General features: G+C 42.9%; 2 protein-coding genes and 1 pseudogene across 4 annotated transcripts in view; 2 read left to right on the forward strand and 1 right to left on the reverse strand.

Annotated features, from left to right (window-relative positions):
• LOC105286194 (transcriptional adapter 2B) overlaps positions 1-14,780 on the forward strand; it is a 152,619-nt gene that overhangs the window by 126,853 nt on the left and 10,986 nt on the right. The gene's annotated exons all lie outside the window — the stretch shown is intronic.
• LOC113562720 (polycomb protein Su(z)12-like) lies at positions 1,648-2,758 on the forward strand. The gene is made up of 2 exons (XM_026972900.1): positions 1,648-1,783; positions 1,848-2,758. The coding sequence occupies exon 2, from the start codon at positions 1,894-1,896 to the stop codon at positions 2,488-2,490; it is 597 nt and encodes a 198-aa protein (XP_026828701.1). The 5' UTR covers positions 1,648-1,783; positions 1,848-1,893; the 3' UTR covers positions 2,491-2,758.
• LOC113562719 lies at positions 3,496-8,480 on the reverse strand (annotated as a pseudogene).

Here is a 14,780-nt window from a genome sequence, read left to right on the forward strand (position 1 = left end):
ACGTTCTTAGGATTCTACGACAAAAGAGGTACCGATTGCAAGGCGACGTATGTCGGCAAAGCATTTCACGTGATAATGGAATCTTGTAACGTTACAAATCGTTCAAATTGTAGTCGAGATGTCGCAGGACCCTGTTAAAGTTGAGACGTTGTTACTGAAAATCTGTCACAAGAAAAGAAAGGACGTCAGTTCGCCCATCATGCAAGTAAGTTTCTAGTCTTGATTCGAAACACAAGGCACATGTTATGATATAAAAGACTGAATGAAGTTTTTATTCGATTCAGTCTCGATTAAGACGCGGCATTCGATTTAGGTTTCAGTCGGCACAAGCGAAGTTCCAATTAATCCTTCGGAAAGTCAGCCTCCGCCAAAGGCACCCACGATTTCCATACCCAATGAATCTTTTAGCTTAAACAACGGTCACGTAGCAAAAACGTACATGCTTTTGCTCAGGGTTTACTGCATGTCTAACAACGGCTGCCTTATAACTAACTGTGATTTGGAAGGTACGTATCCCTGTGGAGATACAAGAGTCGATTATCCGCGCGCATCGGCACCCTCTCGATTCGATCCGGATATTCTGTTACAGAACCAGCTCAAAAACGTCGTAAATCGTCCACGGGGTCGATGAAAGTGGGTGGCGACGAAGTGAAACAGTATGGTTCGGAGCTTACGGTGTACGATAAGCACAATCGGTGTCTGTTAACAGACGGCGAGTATGAATTAGGTTTGCAGGAAGTACAGACAAATATTAGAGCTAGCCCTAAGAAACACAGTTCTTGGGAAACGGTGGCCGACATCAAGGACTGCGAACCGTTCGAAATGTTCAGGCAAGGGCCAACGTTGAAGTTTCGGCTGAGCTGGACAACGGAGCCGAGCAACGGTCTAGTGGACAGACCAACGCCGATACCTGCGATACCGAGCGGTGACAATAAAGAGAACCGATCGGCCAACGGTCAGTTCTCGCGGTTATTGCGCACGCACGAGCGAGCCCGCGCCGATTTAACGGGCCGTAGGCAAAACGTTACGATAAACGTGAGCGTTATCTTTTCAGCTGGTTTCGAGCGTTCCTCTTCCGTAAATCACAATAATAATAGCACAAACAATAACAATAACGCGACACTGCCAACGCCTAGTCCGCTGACACCCTCGTCGAGAATGAGCGTCTCCAACGAGAGGGTGGACGCCAACGCTAACGCTAATGCTAACTCTGCTAACGGAACACAGCAGATAGTATATCAATTTTTGTACAACAATAACAGTCGGCAGCAGACGGAGGCCTGCGAAGACCTACACTGCCCCTGGTGTTCGTTGGACTGCGGCAAACTGTACTCGCTTCTAAAACACTTGAAGCTGTGTCACTCGCGATTTACATTTACATACGTGGTAAGCCTTCCACGACGATTTCCTCACGTTGTTAATAAAGACATTTTGTAAAATAATTTACAATCAGATATGCACGTAGATATCTTATCGTATTGAGACTCACTCTGGTTGCATGGTTCGTTCTTCCAGCCAATTCCACAAGGTGCCCGAATAGACGTAGCAATAAACGAATGCTATGATGGTTCGTATGCAGGTAGTCCTCATGAATTAATTTCGCAACCGTCTAGTGTACCTTTTTCAAGGACAGGACCAACCAGACGCACGAGCGTGACGAATATTTTGGTATGCCGTCCGAAGAGAACGAAGCCGAGTTTGTCCGAGTTTCTGGAACTCGACGAGAACGAGTTCGAGAGCCAGAGACCCTACATCACCGGCCACAATAGGTAAATGCCAACACGTGAGTGATTGCGACTTCGTTTCTCGCATTTACTTTACAAGCTCGACACGTCCGCCCCTTTCAGACTGTATCATCACACCGTGACCTGCCTGCCTATTTACCCCAAAGAGATGGACATCGATTCCGAGGGCGAGAATGACCCAAAGTGGTTGCAGACAAAGACGATGATGATGATCGACGATTTCACGGACGTCAACGAGGGCGAGAAAGAATTGATGAAGATGTGGAACCTGCACATAATGAAGTACGGATACGTGGGAGACTGCCAGACACCACTAGCTTGCCAAATGTTCTTAGAGACTAAGGGAAAGGAGTTGCTCATGAAGAATCTATATCGCAACTTCGTGCTGCACATGTGCAGCCTGTTCGACTTCGGTCTGATCAGTCCGGTGATACTGTATCAGACTATACAGAAGCTGCAGGAGATCATGAAGGAGGATGGCGAGGACGGGGACGTGCGTAAAGTACTGCAGAAGTCGCACGAGGCCCAGGTCGAGCAGTGGAGGGCCACGGGCGCTCAGGCGCATTTGACGCAGCACGATGTGTTCAAGGCCGGTACGACGGGCAGCGTCAAGATCAATTTCGGCAACGATGGCTCCTCGAGCTCGACGAATGCCAGGCGGAAGACGACGACTGCCTCTTTGCCGCTGGGCTCGCCCAGCTCGCAAAACGCCAAGAGCATAATGCACAGCAACGTCAGCGCGTAAGCACACCAGCCCGGCGACGTGCGTCGTCGTCCTCGTCGAGCAACAAGACTGTTACTCACAATAGTTCGATGAAGAGTCGCTGCCGAGCGAGACGATCCCGCCGATCGATTGTCCAATCGATGTACCTTAATCGGAGCGAGAGTTCATCGTTGTCGAACGAATGGTCGAACGATCTGCCGGCCAGGTGCTAAAGTACAAACTTTATAGTGCAAGTGACGACGAACGGTGCGACTGGTACATCCGCTGATTCAGCCGGTCGAGGTTGTCGCGACCCCGGCGTAACTGCGAGTATCACCGCTGGCGAAAATCGGTCCTGGACGCGGTACCGGCAGTGACGACATCGTTGCCACCGCTAGCCAGAAACCGTCCCCGAACGGAGATAGCTCCCAGTTGCTACCGATGATAGGTTTCGCGCGTTTCTAATGCGAATTGTACTTTTTCTCTTCTTTTGTACAGTATTTGTTGCAAATAATATAACAATGCAATTGAAAAATTATTACATTAAATCGGATAATTATTGTTTTAATTATTACTTTCGAGAGTTGATTTGAAGTTTACGTAGATAAATCGAGATTAGAGATAACGGAAGCGAAGAGACGAATACCGGACGAACGATTTGACCCCTAAATCCATCTTGACAAGATCAAGTATCATGCGATTCTTTTCATATCTATTTTTCTCTTATTATTTGTGTCTAGTCAATGACCTTTTATAATTCCATTTCTTTCGAAGAGTCTACGTTTAACGTAGCGTTCTCTCAACGAGCACAAACTCTGATATCTCTTTAAAACTCGTGCGGTATATCGCCACTCCAGAAGTAACGCAAAATCATTTCATCGCAATTGCATGTTATACAGAGAGGGGAACAAGGCACGCCTCGGGATTTCAAAATTTACTTCTGGAGATTTTTTTCGGCGCAAGCGAAAAAATGAAGGAACGAAATGACAACAGAAAGATTTCCTAGTTGCGCGTTCTGCTTGCGAGATTAAGTAACTCGAGAATACATCGTGTTTTTGTACACTCCCGATAGATTTATTCTTTTTATACAGCGAAGAACACGTACTTTATGATACATCATAGGCATCTTTTATTGTCCTGCAGTTGATGGTTCTCGGGAGTAAGGTGAACGCTGAATGTAACCGTTTGCAATTTCCGAGATTTCACATACACATGTATGTATGTGTGTATGTATGTATGTATGTATGTATGTATGTATACAAGTTCAGTCTAAATGCGAGGCTGTAAATTATACTTTACATTTTTTACATCGAGAGAGAGAGAGAGAGAGAGAGCGAGCGAGAGAGCAAGAAAGACAGACGGAGGCGGATCGATAGAGTGAAAGTGCCTTTTACCAAACCAAGCGCAGGTCTGAATCCGCAGAACGACGGTCAACAATTTAGGAAAAATCGAATGCTATCCGTTGTTACGAAAATTCGCGTACTCTTGTCAAATTAGTTTAATTATCTACTACTTAAGTATCTAGCGAAATTAATTATTTGCTACCTAAGCACTTGTGCCGATCGTCGTTCCTTCGCGCGCACGATTCCGCGGTTCAGACCTCTAGTATATCGTATTAGAACTGTTACGGGGACTCGCGTGTAACATATACAACTTCTACTGCCATAGTCGTTCGAAGAAGCGCTTACATTCCTTTATACATACCGACTTCTTTATATATATACATATATATATCGTAGATAAATAAGAACATTTTTTAACCCTACGAGAAAAAAAACCCGTGCCGTCAATTGCGCCGCGGTAATTTAAGTTTCACGGAATTATCGTTCTCTTCGAGCGGCTTCACGTTCACTGTCCAATAATATTATCTATAGGTTGTAAATAGGATGATACAAATGACGAAATAAATTACGTGGACATGAGAAGTGTATATTACATGATTGTCATTTTCGTCATGGTCCGGATCTTATCTTTTCCCGTTATTGATCCTTAGATTACCACTCTCCGATTTGTTGCGTTGCGCAAATAATAATGTAAGATAAATAATCTAAGGATTCCGAAGGGAAGATATTTCTACATAATGAGAAACCTAGCTTACACGTAGGATGAATCGTGCTAACTTTCTGCTACTTTTTTAATTACTTCACACGTTGTACCGTCGCACGTGTTGACATATATGCATACGTATATGCCGAAGGAGAAACTTTTAATGTTTTATATACAAGTAGACTATATTATTTTTTACACTTATATCAATTGTGATGCCGTAATTAAATAAGTATATACATATAATTATGCGAGAATATTAATTTCTTACTTTGGCAAGTCTAAGCTGTCTTTCTATTTGTAATACTGACGTGAATACTTTATGTAATATATCATGTGTTATGTAGTGTGTTACTCGCGTACCTTGCTAAGAAGAATGTAAACTATTCGCTACGCGTACGCAATAGATCTCGCGTTGTTTTGTATCCTCATTAGGACCAAATGTTTCACTCTGTCATACTTAAAGTAACGTGGAAAATCTATATTTACATAATCTACCGACCAATTCATTCTGTACTTTTCGATGCAACGTAAAAGTCCTCGTACATCGGAGCGGTGGTGTCCAAATCGGTGACAGTGAACACGTATCTCTTCTCCAGAGCGATGTAGACCGTTTTCTCCTTCTTCGTGTACAGAAGCTTCGACAGCGTACGGACGAACCCATCCGTGATCTTGTCATCGTAAATCACTGTAAATGCGATAAGAACAATTGTCCATTCCATTACATTGTCATCCCTCATCTACATCTCTCACGTTTGTCGTTACAGTCTATCCAGCTAGCAAATCGCGACCTACCATCCGCGGCCAATATGACACTCGCGCTTTGCAATCTCTCCTCCAGTCTTCTCGACCACGTCAGGTTCAGAAAGTTCACCTCGTCGATGCGATAAGCGGATTTAATGCACGCGAGATTCGTCAGAAAATTGCGTCTGATCAGGTCTATTATGCCACCCACATTGATATCTGAAATGTGCAAGTAAACGTGTAAACAGAATCGTACCGGGAATTGTAGTTGCGTTTACGTACCCGTGCAGATGACTTCCTTGGCCAGGTGACTCGCTACGATGCTGGTGAGCCCAACGCCAGAGCCCAGCTCCAAGATCGTTTGGTTCCTAAATAACTCCGAGTGCGATAAGATGTAATCGGCCAGCAACAGGGCGCCCCTCCACACTTGCAAACCGACCAAATCGAGTTCCGTGGACACGCTGTGCTCTGCAAGACACGATCCTCTGAACCTGTACGCGCCAGAGCACGCGACAATCGATTTCCATACCTATCATGAGTACTCCTTCCCTGTCTCTGTCTACGTCTAGATCGTCGTCGCTGTCGCAGCTCAACTTTCCCGCTGCGGACTCCGACGAGTCGATCATGTAAGACGGATACTTGAAAACGAATTTCGTTACCGCATCTGAAATCGATCGCGCCGTGTTTTGGCAAGCGCATTATTGCATTGTAGTTGGAGCACACAAGTATTATTAGGAAATAAGAGAAAGCACAACTTACTGCCACCGTAAAGCTTCTCAGAGGTGCGATGGTCCTCCGCGTGTATCTCCGACGTTACTTTGTGCATTGTCATCTTAACAAATAAAAACGGTACTATTAATTAGCTGTATATTTTTCAATCGGTTCGCGCGATTCCTGGTGAACGCAGTCGCGTCATGCACGCTCGAAACGTCAATGTCAGTGTCGTAAAATCGGCAGAGTGCTACGTAACGCCTCGTGCCTAAGGCTTAAAATTAACGCGCGAGAGTGAATGGAGAAGCCAACCAATATCGCGGGCCCGTGGCTGCCGCTTATTTCGGGAGTTTGTGTCTTGACAATTATGTAATCCATAATCTCATATAATACTATCGAGTTGCCCGCGTCATTAGCGCATCATCAGCATAATCAGAGTTCAATTCCCAGACAGCACACATTGTTTCAAAACCGTTTCATAAACGTTTTGCCGTAACGTTTCATAACCATTTTATTGAAACGTTTATTTAGGACAAAAATGTCCAACGAAAAAATGTTTCTTTTTCGGCAAAAAAACGTTTCAGAAACCATCAGAAAAATATTTATCAATTCTATATATCAGTGCCTCAAAGATAGACAGAGTTGAGGGGAAGCTGGAGTTGCTAGTGAACTAGTTTTTCACTATAGAGATGGTAATTGCAGTTTCGAAAATTCTCTTTATTGCTTGTGCAGAATAAAAAATCCTTTTCCACAAATGAAGTATAGATAGAAAGAAAGTCCGCTCTACAGGACTTTATACTCAAAATGGAACAAAGTTAGAAAAGACAAATGCAAGTTTTTAACTTTTTTCCATTTTGAGTATAAAGTCCTGTAGAGCGGGCTTTCTCTCTATCTATACTTCATTTGTGGAAAAGGAGTTTTTATTCTGCACAAGCAATAAAGAGAATTTTCGAAACTGCAATTACCATTGCTATAGTGAAAAAATAGTTCACTAGCAACTCCAGCTTCCCCTTAAGTCACATTTTTGTAAAAAACTAGATTTTTATATTTTATGAATTACTCTCTAAATTTCGTGTAGTGGAATCTCACTCTTTTGAAATATCACTTCAAGTAATAGTGATCTCAAAAGTTTCAAAAGAAAAGAAGAAGAAAAGAGTATTGGATCGGTTTTCCGGATGGTTATTTATAAGGTGATAACGCAAATGTTACTTGCGAGAACGTCACGTCTGGCCTGGCCATCTATCGGTCGCTTGGTGAATCAGAGGTGGGAATCACACACACTTGTGTTGATTTTTGTCTCTTGTTCCATAATCGAGTACATTGAAACGTATGATGTAAAAATAATGAATACTCGCAAAGTAAGTAGAAATTACTATTTTTTCTATATTAATTATATAATTTCAAATCAATTTAATAAAACACATTTTTCGTTTCTGTGGAAAGGTGAAAAATACGTTTTTAAAATTGAGGTCTAAAAACGGTTTCTATTTAAACCGTTTCTTAAATGGTACTTTATGTTTCTTAGACATTAGATACGTCTAAGAAACATATATTAGGCTAACATGTGCTGCCTGGGTTTTCAATGTTATACGAAACGCTATTGCAAAACGATTTTTTCCTGTATTTATATATATGTATATATATATATATATATATAACACACATGCACGATATGTACATGTACACATACATGAAATTATATTCGCGGATATTTTTTAATTGCTTTCACTTTCGGAGCTTATAATAAAATTTGTGGATATTATAATAATTAAAATTAATGACAAGAATGATTTATCTATTTGGGTAGTTCTTGCACCTCGGATGAGATTTTCAGCGAGTAATTATTTCGTCGTTTCTTCGAAGACGAAGCGTCCGCGTGCACCTCCTCCTCAGTAGCATTTTTGTCAGCTGTGTTTGTCATTTTGTCGATACTCTGAGCGTACAACTAAACAAACCATGCCAATAAATTACAATTATGCTGATTCTTCAGCTGCGAGTCATTTATGTTTCGTCTGCTAATATCCGCGATATTTGCAACTTTCGCAAACTTTGTAATTGATATTTTCGCTCGTGAATTCTCTCCCTTTCAGCGAGCGTTATTTAATTATTGCAAGGCGCCATTTTAACGCCAACGATGTTGAACTTGATGACAAGCGCAATCGATACAGTAGAGATTCTTCTCACTGATAAAGTGAATATTCAAATTTTAATTTTCTAATTGAATCAACAAAAAATTGAAATAAAATATAATTGAATCGAATCGCACACTTATATCGACACTTGAATGCTCCCATGGTAATATCTATGTAATCACAATACCTACTCTTACCTCAGATGATAATGTAGACCACAGGTCGGTGATCAAACTGTAGGATGCACGGGTAGATCGCGCGTATTTAATAATTAATCACTTGCACGGATAAAACTCGTGAACCGACAGTAGCCAATCACCAATCACAATCCCATCCCTGACCTCACTTCAAGCAGAGAGAAACCTGAAAGCGGCCACCAGCCTCCACGGGCACATTTCCTGACGTTTGACACGCCGCCTGACGAAGTGGACGTGAACTAGTTCGTTACGCTCGGTAATGATACATGATTCGTGTCCAAACTATTCATAAGGAAGCTTTCCCATGTAAACTCTACTTTCGAACGAGTCATAGTGCGTTCGAAAGGGAAGGTAAAAATATTAATGTCGTGTTCGAGGGTTTGGGCGTATGAGCCTTGGTTTCGGAGAAATTTACATCTAAAAGTGAGCATTTTCCAGCGGTACGGAAAGTACCATGAATAGCTACAATTCGGCGTGAAGCGCCGTGGTCTAGTGGCTAAACGCGAGACTCGTATTTTGCCATCCGCGCAAGTTGGGTTCGAGACCGAGTTGTGATAATTTTTTTTCTTCGGATTTTTGTTTCTTTGTGTTTGCATTATATTTTTTTATTATGTAAATAATAAATTATTATGTAAATAATGATTTATTATGTTTTATTATATTTTGGAGGTATACGTGTATGTATAATGAGACATAAACATATACATTTAACATTTGTAAACTTTTTATTTATTTATATAGTTTGTATACTGTCGAGTGTTTATTTATTATAAAATTCTGACTCATTAAAAAAAGTGTCACAACCTCTGTGCCTATGACTGTACAGTGTTGCGGATGAAAATTTATATAAAAGCATTTATGTTTTTTATGCTTTTATATAAATTTTCCATCCGCAACACTGTACAGTCATGTCAGAATTTTATAATAAATAAACACTCGACAGTATACAAACTATATAAATAAATAAAAAGTTTACAAATGTTAAATGTATATGTTTATGTCTCATTATACAGGGTGTTTCCTCTAACTGTAGCACTTAGAATATCTCTGCTTCCTTTGATGATATGAAAAAAGTCAAAGGACGAAAATTGTTCGATACAAAGAGACTAGTACTCTGGTAAGAAAATTATTTTTTTTAATGTGACCTTTCACAAGATATCAAGGTCATGAACATTTTTTTAAACGAGATGGTATATTTTCCTTAACGAAATGATGTAGCTTGTAAAAAAACAAATTCAACCATACAGAATATGTTGACCTTCATTTGCACGGAACATACTCAACGAATCATTTCCTGATCGCTGGATTGGACGTGGTGGAAGAATTTCTTGGCCGGCTCGATCACCAGATCTTACGCCTCTTGATTTTTTCCTTTGGGGACACCTAAAAAATGAAGTTTATCGCGATATTCCGACAACACCCGAAGATACGCGAGAAAGAATTCAGCGTGCGTGCACCGCAATTACTCCGGAATCTCTCAAAAACGTAAAACAATCGTTTATTCATCGAATTCGAAAGTGTATGGAAGTAAACGGTGATCATTTCGAACATCTGTAAAAAAGGTATATCTTTGTAGTTATACATACAATAAATAGAGTTTCTTTTCCTAAACGTGATTTTTGTGGTTCAAAGTCATTTGAAGGTCAGCATATTCTGTATGGTTGAATTTGTTTTTTTACAAGCTACATCATTTCGTTAAGGAAAATAGCCATCTCGTTTAAAACAATGTTCATGACCTTGATATCTTGTGAAAGGTCACATTAAAAAAATAATTTTCTTACCAGAGCACTAGTCTCTTTGAATCGAACAATTTTCGTCCTTTGACTTTTTTCTTTGGGGACACCTAAAAAATGAAGTTTATCGCGCTATTCCGACAACACCCGAAGATACGCGAGAAAGAATTCAGCGTGCGTGCACCGCAATTACTCCGGAATCTCTGAAAAACGTAAAACAATCGTTTATTCATCGAATTCGAAAGTGTATGGAAGTAAACGGTGATCATTTCGAACATCTGTAAAAAAAGGTATATCTTTGTAGTTATACATACAATAAATAGAGTTTCTTTTCCTAAACGTGATTTTTGTGGTTCAAAGTCATTTGAAGGTCAACATATTCTGTACGGTTGAGTTTGTTTTTTTACAAGCTACATCATTTCGTTAAGGAAAATATACCATCTCGTTTAAAAAAATGTTCATGACCTTGATATCTTGTGAAAGGTCACATTAAAAAAATAATTTTCTTACCAGAGTACTAGTCTCTTTGAATCGAACAATTTTCGTCCTTTGACTTTTTTCATATCATCAAAGGAAGCAGAGATGTTCTAAGTGCTACAGTTAGAGGAAATACCCTGTATACGTATACCTCCAAAATATAATAAAACATAATAAATCATTATTTACATAATAAAAAAATATAATGCAAACACAAAGAAACAAAACTCCGAAAAAAAATTATCACAACTCGGTCTCGAACCCAACGTGCGCGGATGGCAAAATACGAGTCTCGCGCTTAGCCACTGGACCACGGCGCTTCGCGCCGAAATGTAGCTATTCATGGTACGTACTTTCCGTACCGGTGGAAAATGCTCACTTGTATCATTACCGAGCGTAACGAACTAGTTCACGTCCACTTCGTCAGGCGGCGCCAAACGTCAGGAGCTGGTGGCCGCTCTCAGGTTTCTCTCTGCTTCAAGTGAATTATCTTTCGACCCGCGGTCGCATCTTAAGCCTTATCACTGTCGAAGATCAGCGGGAGCGATCCCGCGGCTTATCTCTCTCCTCTCGCGGCGACGGAGGGTAATTCGCCGTTCGCGTGACGTGCCCGTGGATGAGCCGGCATGGCCGACCGCGGCGAGTCAGCCAATCAGCGATCCCCACGATGAGGACGATGCCACGCGTATGAAACCGCGATCAACGCGAGCCCCTATAGACCGCAACGTAGCGCCGCGTCCGCTCATTCATCGCGCGTTTCTCGCGGACGGTGTCTTCCCCGTGTTCTCGTCCTCGTAGTCATCACCGTCACCTCCGTCGTCGCGGTCCTCGTCGCAGTGAGAGAAGACGCTCCGAGCTCCGACTCCCCCGAGAACAGAGAGGAGAAGGGACCGTTCCGAGAGAGGCGATCGCTCACCAACATGAGCTCCATCGGCGGATTCTGTTTAGCGGCGCTCTGCCTCGTCGCGGCCTGCCTGGCCGCGGTCGAGGTCGACGACGGCGTCTACGTGCTCAAGCAGGACAACTTCGACGGCTTCATCGCGGAGAACGACTACGTGCTCCTCGAGTTCTGTGAGTATCAGTCGCCGAGAGGCCGAGTATCCCGTTGCTCGGCCTCCGCCGAGGAGTCGCCTTTTTTTTCCCGTTATCGGACATGCCGCGCGCGGTCACGCGGCGACGGAAAGGGGGAAGGGACGCGATCGCGACCGGGCGCGACGGAACACGAGCGATCTGTTCCTTTTCTCTCGTTGGCGATCGCGGAAAAGAATTCCGGCGGGTTTACGCGCACCCTCCGCGCGCGCGCCGCGCGCGCGGTCATCCGCCGATCGCCGACGTGTTTGTCACGCTCTGCCGGTTTCCTCCGTCACCTCGATCGCGATCCAGATGCGAGCACGAACCTCGTACACGTCGTCATCTGGTCTTCGAAGAGGAGCGGCAACGAGCGCATCGCGATGTCTCGACGATCGAACGATCGAGTCGCTATCTTGCGCGTTTCGATATTCTGACGATGACGGCATTCGGTCTTCGGTCTTTCGTCCTCGTAGCCGCACTTTCTGCACCCTGCTCGTGGCCGTCCCCTCCCGTGCGCGCACCTGGTGCACTTTTCAGCCGCGACTGGAGAGAGTAAAGATCCACTCTTTGACCATACTTCGAGAGTGTCTTCGAAGGCCTACTCCGTGGACTTCAACCCCTTAGAGGTCCTTCAGCGCTTCTTTCGTGATCTTGGACGTCGCGGAAACGCGTAGATTAGATCCCCTGCACCTTCCTACACCTCTCCTCTCCTCCCACGCATATATCTGTCCTCGAGTGCAGAAGCTGAGAGAATGTAACTGTAAGAATCATAGACGACTCTCGTTCTTGTCGACGAAGTTTTTGTCCCGTCACACGCATCCGCACGGGACTTTACCATTTTAATGAAAAAAGGTACGAAGAAACCTCCACGTGCACGTGGTTAATTTTGTGGAAAAAATATGTATCGTAAATCATCCTATGATTATAATCGAGATATTACGTCATGGTGACGTCCTCGATGACGAGAACGACTACCGGGATCGCATGCGGCATTGAAAATTAATTGGAGCGTTTGGACGGATTCTGGATCAAGCGATCAATTGATCGTACTTTCGTTAAAACCGGAACGTAACAAATAATTAATTTAAAAACACCGATGATTGTCGTGTCGTCGGATCACGTCGGCGGCTAACCATATGGTATCCGTGTAATTCAATGATGATGAGTAAATTCCTGAAGAATCGTAACTCGCGAAGTTGCGCTGGAGATTTCCAATGTTTTTCTCTTAGTTTCATCATTTTCCTCCGAAAATTTCAGAGAAATCGTTTTTTACAAATTGTCGATTACATTGTCCCTATTTTTACAGGTTGAGATATTTCATGTTAAAAAGTTCCATGCAAGAGTTAGAGTACAACTCTCGCCATGCTTTGATCCAATTACGTATAGATTTCTGTATTTCGGCTCGCTGTCCGACTTTGGAGAATAATTCCCTTGGCATGCCGACTGATAGACACGAACCGGCAGTAATCTTACGTAATCTTTGTCGCACAGATGCGCCGTGGTGTGGACATTGCAAAGCCTTGGCGCCTGAGTATGTCAAAGCGGCGAAGAAACTGGAGGAGGCCAAGTCTGCGATCAAATTGGTCAAGATAGATGCGACCGTGGAAACTCAACTTGCCGAGAAGCATGGATCAGGGATATCCCACTCTCAAGCTCTATCGCCAAGGTGTCGCGATCGATTATACCGGTGGCCGTCAGGCTGACGATATCGTCAACTGGCTGCTCAAGAAGACTGGCCCAGCCGCCCAGGAGCTGCAAACGGTCGATGATGCGAAGGCGTTCATCGAGGCACACAATTCGTTATTGTTGGTTTCTTCAAGGTACGATCATCTCGAGTTGATTGGATGTTAGTAGCGGTCATTATAAGTCTACTTTGATCTAATGACACGCAGATTTCTGCATTTTGAATTGTTATTAGGGGTGTGATTTAGTTTTGAGGGTTTTTTTTGCTCAAAACGCATGTATTTAAATATGATAATGATGAATACCTTAATCAAAATATTTTCCTTCGTTTTCTATAACTTTTTCCCATCTTTCTGGCAACAGATGGATTCCACCACGATAAAATGACTCTTCTTTTCAGTCGATCCATTCGTCGACGAATTTTCGCGCTTCTTCAAATTATGAAAGTGTGTATCCTCTAAAGCGTGTTGCATCGACCGGAACAAATAATAATCGCATGGAGAATACGCGGGTACGGTAAGACTTCCCATTCAAGCTCTAATAGTGTTTGTTTCACTGATAACGCAACGTGAGGTCGAGCGTTGTCACGAAGAATCACTTTCCGTCGTTTACTCGCAATTGGTGGTCGTTTTTGGTCCAATGCTTGCTTCAACTTGTACAATTGGTGTCGATAACGATCAGCCGTGACAGTCTCGTGCGGATTTAACAGCTCATAGTACACTATCCACCAAATACAGAGCATTACTTTTGAACCGTGAATATTGCGTCTCGGAGTGGATGTTGATGGTTCGCCTGGATCCACCCATGATTTTCTGCGTTTCGGATTATCAAAATAGATCCACTTTTCATCCCAGTAACAATCCGAGACAAAAGACTCTTTTTTTTTGCCTGGCGATCAACGAAATGCAAATGTTCAAATGGCACTTTCCGATAATTGATGTCGAACCCATTTCCCTTCTTTCTGAATTTTTCCCATTTCATGTAAATGTTTGGTAACTGTTGTACGATCAACATTTAATGCTCTGGCAAGAGAGATTCCACCACGATAAAATGACTCTTTTGAGTCGATCCATTCGTCGACGAATTTTCGCGCTTCTTCCAAATTATGAAAGTGCGTATCCTCTAAAGCGTGTTGCATCGACCGGAACAAATAATGAGAGATGGAAAATTCATGGGGGGGGGGGGGTTGGGGGGGGAATTCCAAAAGGGGCGAAAACCAATCAAACGATTCACTCGGAGACGGCAATATTCCCAACGGTTCAAATAAAATGCTCTGTAATTGGTGGGAATAGTGGGTTTAAAATCTAATGAGCTGTTTTTAAATCCCGCACGAGCTGTCACGGTGGCTTGATCGTTATCGACACCAATTGGTACAGAGTTCGAAAGCAAGCAGTGGAACTAAATAAAGACGACCAACAATTGCGAGTAAATCGACGGAAAGTGATTCTTCGTGACACCGTCGACGTCACTTGCGTTACATTGAAACAAACATATTGAGATGCTTGAATGGGAATCTACGTACCGGTTTCCATGCGATT

Source organism: Ooceraea biroi, chromosome 10, assembly GCF_003672135.1.
Source record: "Ooceraea biroi isolate clonal line C1 chromosome 10, Obir_v5.4, whole genome shotgun sequence".
In the NCBI taxonomy this organism is placed as follows: Eukaryota; Metazoa; Arthropoda; class Insecta; order Hymenoptera; family Formicidae; genus Ooceraea; species Ooceraea biroi.

Bases quoted from the DNA above. Each gene is read 5' to 3' on its own strand.
- LOC113562720 (XM_026972900.1), top strand. From the start codon at position 1,894: ATGGACATCGATTCCGAGGGCGAGAATGACCCAAAGTGGTTGCAGACA.